The sequence below is a fragment of the Aythya marila genome, assembly GCF_965140915.1.
Source record: "Aythya marila genome assembly, chromosome: 7".
NCBI classification, from domain to species: Eukaryota; Metazoa; Chordata; class Aves; order Anseriformes; family Anatidae; genus Aythya; species Aythya marila.
Genome location: NC_139048.1, coordinates 28,075,500 through 28,087,607, shown reverse-complemented (window position 1 = coordinate 28,087,607; position 12,108 = coordinate 28,075,500). Strand labels below are relative to the sequence as shown.

At 37.6% G+C, this 12,108-nt stretch overlaps 1 protein-coding gene across 2 annotated transcripts in view; it reads left to right on the top strand.

Moving 5' to 3' along the window:
- The window catches only part of PARG (poly(ADP-ribose) glycohydrolase), a 66,016-nt gene that overhangs the window by 19,413 nt on the left and 34,495 nt on the right, over positions 1–12,108 (top strand). For both annotated transcript variants that reach the window (XM_082765109.1, XM_082765108.1), the window contains exon 8: positions 11,902–11,994. In XM_082765109.1, coding sequence (XP_082621235.1) covers positions 11,902–11,994 — 93 coding nt within the window. The remainder of the gene's footprint in view (positions 1–11,901; positions 11,995–12,108) is intronic.

The following is a 12,108-nucleotide window of genomic DNA, read 5'->3' as shown; positions in this document are numbered from 1 at the left end:
TTCCAGAGTGCAGGAAATAAGTCATCGTTCAGGACTGAAGCTTTATACTTACCTCTAGCAGTAGCGCCTTTATTTAAAGGGAAAAAGACTGTTTATCATTTAAGATGATCACGTGGCCTGCTGCTTTAGTTTGGGCTTGTTGTACTGGACATTCTTTATTATTGCATTGTTCTAAAGTATCTTAGTGCATAGGCATAATTCTTATTAAGGCTGTTTTATGAGTTCTTCCTCTTAAGGCTTACATTTGTTCTGTTCTTTCAGGAACAGGAAAGTGTTTTTAAACCTGAAAGTTACAGGACCTTGTATACATGGTACCTAAATTCCTGAATAGGTGATCTTTTAATAAATAAATAAATCCGTTTTAGTTGTGTAGTGTACGAGAACTTAAGTCTGTAGCACTTAACATTGTGAAGCTTCAGGAACTTAATGATATGGAACCACTGTCATCATTAAAATCTGAGCTGTTCTTAGATGAACCTGTCTGTGAACAGCCTCATGTTTTGTTTTTGTCCTTTGCACTAGAACTGCATGAAATTGAATTATTGGGTCATACCTGAAACTTGGGAGATTTAGCAGCAATACTTAATAACAAATCTACTGGAAAATATGCAGGAAAGGCACTTAAAGTTTCGAAAAGGAACTCTTTATGCAATGAAGCAACAATGGGAGCTTTTATTGCCTACATTGTTTAATTTCAGACTTCTAAAGTCCTTTGAAACCTGGAGGATAACTATGGCACTTGCATCTTAGTTTTAGTGTCAGAAAACAAAGGAGTATTCTTTATAATTTTACCTTGCAAGCTATCTAAGTTATAGGTTCTTCTCATATGAGTTCTGTGAGTTACTGAAAAAATGTCATACTATCTCTTACAGATGTTCACCTTGAATCTGTAACTATTTTTGTTTGTCTGGACTCCTTGAGCTTGATCCTATTAGTGAAAAGCTTGTACCTGGGAAATGGAGAAGATAAAATGAGAGGAGTCAGGAATGGATTAAGGATATGTAATAGCTTCCATATGAGGAACATTGAAATAGTCTAGGAATCTTATTTTTCGTCTTAGTTGAGAGAGAGGTGAGGAATAGATATGACAGTGGTGTCCTAAAGGAATATAACAGTCAAGAAGAAATGACCATTTATTCCTCTAGTACAACAGTTAAGGGACACTGCACAAATATTCCTATTAGGTGTGGATTTCAAAAATGAACAAAAGGAATTACCTAATTAAATAATGCATAAAAAGCTGTGGAACTCCTTTTCTCAGGGGGAGTTGAAGATGCTAAGGGTTTACATCAGGTTTTGAAAGGACTTGCACAGATCCCTGGTACAGAGATCCTGTTAACGTATACACAGATACTGTGGTGGTCTCTGGGCATTTTTTAAACACTGATTACTACAAGTAATGGTGGTGTGCTGAGGGAGTGTTGCTGACTGCTTGCTGTTAGACTTTGCTAGCCATCTTTTATTCATCTCTGTCAGACAGGTTTGAGGATATTGTGGACATTTGTCCATTTTTACATTCTTCTGACTTTGGATTGAGGATGAGAGGCAGAAGTAGCCTTCGCATTCAGCCTGCACTGTGTTGTAACACCAATATGAGATGTTGCTGACAGAAAGACATGGGAATCTATATGCTACTTGCTTTTAGAAGGACAAAATAGTTATGTTAGTTGACACTTTAAGTGAGCATCACTTGAAGGTGCTTATGCCTTTTAAAATTATTTTTTTTCAGGTGTGCTGCAGAACTTTAAACCCCTTGTTCCTACTTGATGCAAGTAGGAAGGCTTGAATGGAATACACTATCATTATCTCTACAAAGAAGCTCTCTTTCTCCACTACATAATGCTTGGTTTTCACTGACTGGGTTTGGCTTTTGATGTTCAAAAAAGCACGCGTGTGGTTGCAGTGACAATTTATGGACATTCTGTGGTCTTTTTGTCTTCTGGGAAAGCTGTTTGAAGCCAATCAAACTGTGTAATGACAAGGATATACACAATTGATTACAGTGTAAGCAAGACTCACTGATTTAAACCTTAAAGCTGGCTATTAGAAGTTGTGGGTATGTGGGTTTGGTTTTGTTTTGTTTTTCCCTTATGGCAGTCTCCTTATGGCAGTTTCCCTTATGGCTGATTCTAAAATCTGGTACAAAGTTATGTAGCAGGAAAACAAGGTCAGTTGTCACATTGAAGCAATGCATTGTAATTTTTCTTCACTCTTTGTGCTTTTATGTGATTATAGGATATAGGCTATTAAAAAACATTGTCTTAAAACTGCAACTAATTAATTTTGAACCAGGATTAGAAAAGGAGTCCTACTTCTCCCTGCTTCTTTCCATTAAAACTCACATGATGATCATTCTTCTGGATGTTAGATCCTTTTGGAAGTCTGGAACAGTCAGGGCATAAGGCTTCATTGTCATCTATTTTTATGCACAGGAGTCTGTAAATTTCTAGAAGAACAGTAACTCTTTCAGATTTCCTATAAATATTTATTAAAATTTATCAAGTTTATATATTCATTAAAGATAAACGTGTAGCAAATAGGCAAATAAATTTATAAATACAAATGTATAGTCTTTTCTATTTTCTGTAAATATCATGCATCCATATTACAGATGTTTTGTTCTTTCAAAAGGCTCATCTCCTTGTTCTTGAAAAAAATTAAGTTCTTCATTGTGCTACAAATTTTACATTTACACAAATATTTATTGTCTAAAATTTGGCTTAGCAACATTCATATGGAAATGTGCCCATACTTTATAAGTTAGCACTTTTTTCTACTGTAGATGTTCTGTGCAGTTTCTAGAATATAGGAGGATGTTCTTAATGAGTGGTGCAGGAGTCTCCTCTACAAGGAGTCTTATTCCTATTAGTTGGTGCTTTGTATTTAGGAATAATACAAAGAAATGGAAAAGAGATGTGGTATGTTACACTGAACAATGTAGCAAGTGTGTTATGTTGAATTGTGGCATAAAACTAGTAAAACCTGGGATAAAATCTACAAGATGCCTTTACTGTATCTTTTGGTGGAAGTATAGTTTCCCATTTGAACGTGTTGCCACATAGTATACTGGTGCATCTGGCATGAGCTTGTTACTTTTAGAAGATGTCAGATACAAGTAATTGATGTAAGAGGGACCACATTTAAAGCTTGATAACTTAGTATTTGCACCTCTGATTTTTCTACTGACAGTTTGTCTACTGCTTCTCTAAGACTTCCTTGTGTTTTGAGATCACCAAGCTGATAAGAATGAAATTAAAAAACATGCTCTTAAGTAAATATTTCCATTGAAAAATTGAAATTGCAAAATTTCACAACCACAGAACCTCAGCCTGTGGTCTTAAGCTTTATTAAATACCTTTAAATTTAAGATTAAGAAAACTTAGAAAATACCTGGACAATTTTGGAAAGGATACTTCCTTTGTTTTAAAACATTATTTCCATCTTTTCTTCTAAGAAAGAGAATGTAAACTCAACATATCTGAAGATGATTTGACTGTAGTTGGATTATGACTGAGCTCTGGATTTTCCTTCATTTTTTGAAAAGGACTACACTGTTAAGAAAACTATTGCTGTTTAGTATATGTGTATCCTGAGAGATTTTTGGTTCTAATAAGGCTTTACGCTATTCTTGACTCCTAGCAGGTCTTAGGAACTATGTCAGTCTTTCCTGTATGCTTTGTTGTTTGAATGACCTGCTGGAAGAAAATGATTGCTGTAATCAGAGGTATTGGAACAGAAAGAATTTTAAAGGACCAAATTGTTCTGGTGACTGTTTTTTTGATAAATCATTTTTATAATTGTTTGGACAGTACTAACAGAAGTGAGCATTGTACAGAGATGTCAGCATTACAAAGGTAGGCTTTTAAGCAAGAAACAAAATGTCCCAAGGCTGAAAAGAGCCTATCCATTGCTCTTCACTGGATTTCATTTTAGTCCAGATGTTTTCAAACAATTTTCATTGCATCAGCCTACCTTTTTCAAATCTAAACTGAAAATGTCTTTTTGAATGTGCTGAGAAGGGTTTCCTTTTCACAGCATCAGAAAGGAATTTGTCCCCATATTGTAAAAAAAAAAAAAAAAAAGTAAGCTTCTCTGGGGAGAGAGGGAAACATGCATTTTGTACCCATTCAAAATGCTAGTAGCTAAGCATTGTAGAGGTGAAATGGCAATGTGTACTGAATTGCTTATTGTTCGTTTTCTGTACTTCCCAATAAAACAGCTGAGTATTTTTGAAGTGGTGCTTTATAAGCACCATCACAGTGACTGTTGCATAGACTCAGGATTACCAGGGAAGGGATTTCTACATATACCAGTTGTAGTTCTAATTATAAAGTCAAAAGTGTTTGTGGATATGTAATGCTTTGAGACAATGGAAAGATAACCCGTAAGATCTCTTCAATAGTTTTACCCTGTATTGGGAACATTCCTGTTTAAAATAATAATAATAATGAATACGAAGATCTGTGGTTTAAAGTCTACCTTCTGTTAGTTGTTTTGTTTGTTTGAGGGCAGAATGCTGATGGAAAATTTTCTTTGCTTCCATTAGATTACATTTTTTATTTATCCATACTTTACCCTGCTATCGCAAATGAATGAAAGAAACTTCTTTTGTTTGCTATGGTTTTCCTTAGCTGCTTTATGCCTTTAAGTTTTTAATGTCTGGAGCAGTTAAAACAAAAAAAGTGGTGGTGGTAATAAAAAAACAACAAAACCTCATGAGATACTCTCTGAAATAATAGTTAAGTATCTGATAACTTTTAGATGTTCCCCTAGTATAGGTCTTAGCAGATGTTTTCAAAATCATAGCAGTAATGAACTTTCCCCGCTGCCCAAGTATTTTTTTTTTAGGGAGGTAAAAGTTTTGAATGAATGTGGAAACTGATCTATTTTATCCTCATCTTTTCAGTCAGGTGAAAGATGGAGGTTTTTCCCTCGTGTTATGGCCCTGCTATAAAAACAAGGCCATAGCCTTTTTCAGTGCTTTGTACTTCCCAACTCAGGAGCATTTGGAAAGTGGTATTTGACTCTTCCTTCCAGGAGTCTGCCATTGCTTTGGATATGGTTGTGGCACTTCCGCTCAGGATAGAATTGCTTTTCAAGCATGTGCAGGTGGAGCCTGCTTGTGGCCTGGGGAGAGCTGGGACGCAGGTTTCACTCCTTGCCAATGAGCGTGGTTGAGGTTAGATTTCTGGTACAGAGGAAGTATAAAAGGGGTTTTTAAAACCATTAAAAGGAGATGCAAAATTAAATATATTTATTTTTTTTTCCTCTCATAAATGACTGGACTTTATCTAGAATGTTGAAAAGCTTTAAGAGCAAAGCTGCAGTTGTTAGGGATGATACACCTGAGAGAGCATTTCAGGGCTGGATTGGCAGAAGACGTGAATGAGCCTTCAGGGGGGAAAAAATAAACAAAAGTGAATTAACCTCTGCCTTGTAAGCTGTCTTCCTTTTTCCTTTTGAAGTGTCAGTTTGTGGTTTTGATAAATGTCAGAAGCATTCTTCTTCTCAAATAAGAGTCTTTTCTGCATAATCCTGTGTTATGTCTTTTTTTTTTTTTTTTTTTTTTTTTCTTCCTCCCTCCATAGATTACTTTGTCCTTGCTCTGGTTTCTAATCAGACAAGGGCTCAAGAAATGAGATGGATTTGACAGCTAAGTGTGTTTCCTACTGAATTAGTTTTGTAAGGGAGCTAAAGGAGGCAGGTGAGAGTTTATTATTTCCTGGACTTGTAGAAGTTCATTAACTTAAATAGGAACTAAAGTAAAACATTGGGTTTTCCCTGCCCCCTCTCTCATCTATTCCTCCCCCGTGCTTTGCTTCAAGGTTTCAACCTTGTTTATACGTATAATATTTTGCATTATGGCCAACAGCCTGTTGTACATATGCATACAAGTCAGTGTGCTGCAGCCTGAAGTCTCTGTCTAGGTACTGGGTATGCCAGTAGTGGAGGCACAAGAAGTTTAAATAGAGTTCATCTGCTCTCTGGCCAGAAGAAAAGACTTTCCAGAGAGTATGATTTAGTGAAGCTTTTTATTTCATGCATATTAAATTAATATACTAGTTTTCAAAGTCACTTAACAAGAACTTGTTTGGGCTTTTTTGTTTTGTTTCCCAGCTGTTCCGAATAACCCATTGAGAAAGTCTGCTTTCAGGATTCTCTGACTCTTAAAAGTACTTATGAAAAGAATGAAAGTAAGGAAGGCAGTGCAGATTGGCAATCTGAGGCTGTTCTACGTTCTGGTAAAAGACTTGAATAGTGTAGTTCTGGTATTATAATTCTGCTAATAGACTTGAATATAATGGACAATGGCTTGGTTATTTTATTGGCACTGAAGTGCTTTAGTTGTGGATGGAGACTCAACCAGGTTTAAGTGTTGCACAAACAGTGAACAAAAAGCATTTGACTTCTATTTGGGACAGAGGAGAACAAGTATGTAAGTGTAGCGTGCTCAGGAATTAAGAGAAAAGGAAGACATTATACTGTACACTAACAATCTGTTACATGATTGCTTAAATACACAAGTTTTTGTATAACCATCATCTCAAAGGAAAGCCTTAGCTTAAGGGGAGACACTTCAGGATGTCTCGGAGGGTCTTTTGTGGAACACACTTTTGGGAAAAAAAGTGGGAAATGGAAATTATGAACATTATCAAAATGTGGACAGGAGCTAATATTATGTAGAAAAGTGAGAGCACAACAGAGCTTTTCTCTCAAGTCAGCAATAGAGGACCTCTTGGAAGGGAGGTACAGTCTGTGCACTGAATGGGGGAAAAATATCATTTTAAATGCTTACAAATAGAAAAAAGGTTTTAATGCTCTTTTTAATTTCTTAAGAAATTAAGCCTTCAAACACAAGTTCGTATTCTCCTTTTTCTCCCAAATTAGTTCTCACTTTTTTCAGTTTTCTGTTTTCCCTGTAATCCTCACCAAAATTGAAAAATCACAAAAGTTGATCAGACTTCTATTCAGAAAACCATTCTGAGTTGCATTAGGCTTCATGGTTCAGACTGATACCAGATTTCTTGCATGTGGCACTGAGCTAGTCTTCCTCTTTGGAAAAACGTGACTAGTACTCCTTTGTTCACTTTCCTCCTTCAGGTCTGCGATTCAAAGACAAGGAGATATATTAATGGTATGTATAGGTAAACTAGATACGTTATATGCTACGCTTCTATTTGCTGTCAGGTTTCTCAGTTCGGAAGTGTTTGATATGTAGATCTTAATGCCTTGTAAATAAATACAGAGTTTGTTTTATTTGAGACAAATTGAAGGTAGTGAGGAAAGAATCCTGAGACTAGTAGAATAAGATTACTGTGAATACAGTAGATAGAAGTTACCCAGTTGGTCTAATGTATTAGTTAGGAGGCCATTACCACCTGTAACCCTATGAGATCTTACATTAGAGCAATTAGGAAAACTCACTGGAAAGGCAGTTCAGTGCAGTAGCTGATTATACAGTGCATTTACAAGCAGGAACTGAAATAAAGCAGTTCTAAGAAAGTACAGGCAGCACTGTGACAGATGGGAAGGAAAAAGGAGGCTGAAACCCATTAGAATTAGGGAACGAGACATCAAGTCTGAAGTCTGACCTCTGTTTTTCCTCTTCGTCCTTAAGAACGTGCGTGGTTCAGGTGGTCATTGTCCTGCTGCTGAAGTTAATATGGGGAAGTAAAAACAAATTGAAAACATTAAGCTATTGCTGTCTTAGCATCTTGTTTTGCCTGCTGACTTGATTATTCTATCTGTCTTCCCATGTGATAGATGGAGGTGTCCAAGTTTGTGTTCTGTATGTGTAGCTGGTTTGGTTTGATGAGCTGTCAGATTTAGATTTAAACTCTACCATCACTATCAACCCATGCTACCTCAGATCCTTCTTGCTGGGACTGTCAGGCATGCTCATTCGTTACATTTTGGAGGACTAGTTTATAGTGACAAGAGGCTATTACTTACAGCAGTAGTTAGACCTCTTTGCTGCTCTGTAAATGTTCATTTTGTAAAATTGCAATGCAAGTTTGGCTAAGAGCTCTTACCTCTGCTACAGCTCGCTGAACCATTTGCATCTTATGAATTGGAGCCCTAAGTCATTTTTGTTTAGTCAATCACTCCACTGCAAATACTGATGAAATCGCTGAGGGATTTCTTTGGAAAAAGGCAATTCATGTTTTGTAACTCTGATTACATGTACTTTCCCGTTGGAGATAACCCCTGCTCTTATTCCATTCCTAAATAATTTTTACATGATTGGAGGACTATGAATAAAGTCAACAATATATTTTTGTTTTGCTTCGAACCCTGAAAGAAGCTGCAGAGGGTATGTATGTATAATAAGGAAAGGAGAAAAAGATCAATTCTTTTAAAAAAAACAAAATTGCTATGGTAGCTAATGTATTTTTTATCAAAAACTCTTGAAAACCATTTTGTATTTTAGAACTCTTTAAGTTATAAAACAAATACTGAACATTCAAAAATGAAATTCACTCCTTTTTCTTAATGTTTGCATAGTTGCAGCCTTGAAAAAGACTGTATATAGTTAAAAGCACATTACTGAATAAAGTTACTGAATTTTAAAATACATACAATAAAATACAGGTGTCCCTGTACTAGACATTCTTCAGTGAGATTCTTCTTGCAACAGCTTTGCACTAACTGCAACGCTGCTTCTTCAGCAAAGAGTTGCTTTGTAGCCCATTGGCAAGGGGACTGTCTGGTTCTGTTTTACCTACCCTGCACCGGGTTGGTAATGCATGACCCTTTGGTAGGCTGCTCTGACTTACCTGTCCTCCACTGCACTAGTCCCCCGGGTTATTTTCCTGTTGGGTCAGTAAGCTGAAGGATCTCAAGAACATGGGGTGGGTGGGTGTATTTGAGGATGAAGAATTATACATCCCTCTTTCAGTGACAATAAGTAAGTAGAATATGCAGTACGACTCTAAATAGGTTGCTTCTTATATCAGTACAAGTCATTGCTTTCTGAAAAGAGGGTTTCCTTCTAAATAAATCTGTATTCAGTTCTGTGACCAGGTGTTCTCTGTGCTGCTGCAGGGTTCTCCCATGCTGGTGTTTGTATCGTGGGATGTCTGTCAGGTGTCAGCACTCCATATCCTGGAGTCTGTTTACCTTCCATGGCTGTCATTTTTTTTCCTTTTTTTTTTTTTTATTGTTTTCTACGTCTGAGAAGTGTGTTACAGATGAAAACCAGGCTCCACACAGCACTGAGCATAGCTGAGAACATGTACTGATAGTGGGTGGCCTAAAAAGCTGCTGGTATGCTGCTTTGGTGGTCAAGAGGATGAGGGTGAAGCAGACAGGGTTTTGCAGGTGTTCTCTGCCTATGAAACCTCATAGGAAGAACCTGGGCAGAAAAGGTAAGGGTAGGATTACACTGATGTGGCTGTGACTCAAGTTACTTGGTTCTCTAGGAACTTAAAGGTGAGGAAGGCTGTGTGCTTCTGACTTATTGCTGCTGTTCAGTAATGGCTTATAGCCTCAAGAGAAGCACAGGACTGAATATTGCACCCAAAGAGTTGTTTTTAGGGAGAAAGTTTTTGGGAGAAGTCAGAAGAGCTGTGCCCAAATAGGGGAGCATTTAAAACAGGGACATTTAGGCTGCTTGGTTCAATTAGAGAAGGGTAGAGCTGGCAGTTCCTTGGCAAGGTTTGTGAGCTTAGCTCTTGTAGTGGTCGTATTGAAGTTGTGGGGTCCTTCAAGTGACTTACCCTGTGACAATCCTTTCAAAAAATACAACGGCAGCAATAAAAAGTCGTTTGTCATTTAGATGTAGGAATAGCAACAAAAAGCCATTTGTCATTTTGATGTAGGCATAATCTGTCTGAAGTCCAATGAAAATGCTTCTGAGCATTAACAGCTTGCGATTTTGATGGTTTTGTTAGCGAAGGTCTAGTAAAAATTGTGTATGGGAATAATTTAGAAAGGAGGCTGTTCTGGTACAACATTAGGAAGATAAGGAGAATGAAAAGTAGCATTTCAGAGTTGAAAAGTAAACTTTCTGGTTATGTATTCTTTCTGTATCAGAGCTGAGCTGAACAGTTGCTGGCCCTGCTTCTGCTTTGGGAAGAAATCGTCTCATACCATTGTTATATTGTTTTAAAAGAAGCATAAAGAGAAGGTTGAAGCCTTGACAGCTATGACAAAGTCCGGTGCCGTAATGTGTCACCAGATAAGTGATACTGTACAGTCTGTGGCAGTCAGCAAAGCACAGCAGCCACTCTTTATGTGTCAATTCTAGAAGAGAGGAAGTGTTACCCGAAGGGGAGAGAGTATCAGAATTTGACAGCCTGGTAGACATCTGAGGTTAAGTGTCATCTCTTGAATAGATTTAACTTACATATTCATTTTATTTATTGAGATCTGAAATTCAGTCCTTAAATGCATATTTGGTTTGTTTCTGGTAAGTAAAAGCATCACACATAAGAACAGGGAAAAGTTTCCTGCTAGAGCAGATGATGATAAAGTTTGGGTGATAATTTTCAGTATCTGACCTATTCTGTGTAAAACTAAGTATATATGTAGCCAACAGCAGTAGAAGTGAGATGAACATTTATTAGTCTTAAAGAAAAAAAAGTTAGTTGCATTCCTCCTCCATTGAATGATTTTCAGATCTCCTAGGTTTGCTGTTCTTTGTAAGTTCTTGTTTCAATTCACAATTAATTCACCTTGTTTGTATGTATCCCTGAGCAGCATACGTAATGTATGGGAAGTAACTATGTAGGCATTGGGATTATTATTTTATTCTTTCATACAGACACATACCCACAGTGTGCTGTTTGTTCTCTATTTGTTTTGTTGTTTGTTTGTTGTTTTTTTTTAACTTCCTGAGCACTCGGCATTTCATATCACTTGAAAGAGGATGGACTAGAGCAGAGATACTTCTGTTATTTTAATGATCTCAGAAGATCCGAAACTGCTAGCCTCCAAACAATATTTTCAGCTTGTGTTTTATGGGGAACAGTACGTGTTGGAAAGTAGGCATCTTCATTTCCGTTGGTTGAGCTTGGAACTGGCATTTGCAACTTAGAAGAGAGAGCTGGGCTCCTTGCTGGCAGCTCTGGCTGCATTGGCTTGATAACCAGATTGGACTTGCCAAAGCTGCCAAACACACAGGCTGCGGGCCAGGCAGTGTCAGGAAAGGAGTTGAGAATGGGGCAGAGGGGCTGGGTGTGACCAGGTCTTGAGTGTAAAAGCTTTGAAAAACCTCGTGTAGTTGCGGTCTCTCCATCTGGGGAAGCCAGTTACAGGAAGAGGCCGGTGAGGTGGCAGCTTCAGCATGGGAGAACTTGAGGGACCCGGCAGGTTGCATCCTTTAACAAAAGTAATCCGGTGGCTGTGGGTACTGGGGGAACGTGATGAGATGGGGGTGAGGAGCAGAGTGGCCAGGCTGGCGTGCTCTTAGAGCATTTCCTGTTGCTGCTGCTGAGGACCATCGGTCTGCCCCACAGTGTGTTCCGGTGTCCTTAACAGGAGAACGTTACAGGTGCTTGCCTTGGTGTATGGCCTGAATATGAAAGTAAATCAAACCACGCCAGTACTTCAGTGGTTATGTAGTGATTTGTACTAGTGGAGAATTTGGTTCATTGCTTTGAAAAGAGTTAAACTAACTTATTCAAGATTCTTTTGTAGTGCATTTGATGACACGCAACTTTTTAGAGAGAGAGAATAGTTTGTATATTTCAGTTTAGTGGATTATTGCATAGTAAAATGCAGTGAGGTACTATGATAATAAATGCTATGGATTTGAATTAAGCTAATAGAACCTGTTTTTTTCCTTCCATTTCTTTTGAATGCATCCTGCCTTCACAAACTTGTTTTGTACAGTTATTTCTGAGATTATTTTTTTAAATTATTCTTTATAAAAAGGTCTATTTTTTCCCTCTTGAATAGGTTCTTGAAGATGCAGAGGCCCAGCATTTGTTTCAGTCCATTCTTCCTGATATGGTCAAGCTTGCGCTTTGTCTCCCTAGTATCTGCACACAGGTAAGTAAACATAGCTAGTAAAATGTTCTCTGGCAGACCGGTTTTCTGCAAACTGAAACTAATGGCTAGGGTCAAAAGATCAAGCTTACATTATATTCTTAATAAAGATATAGC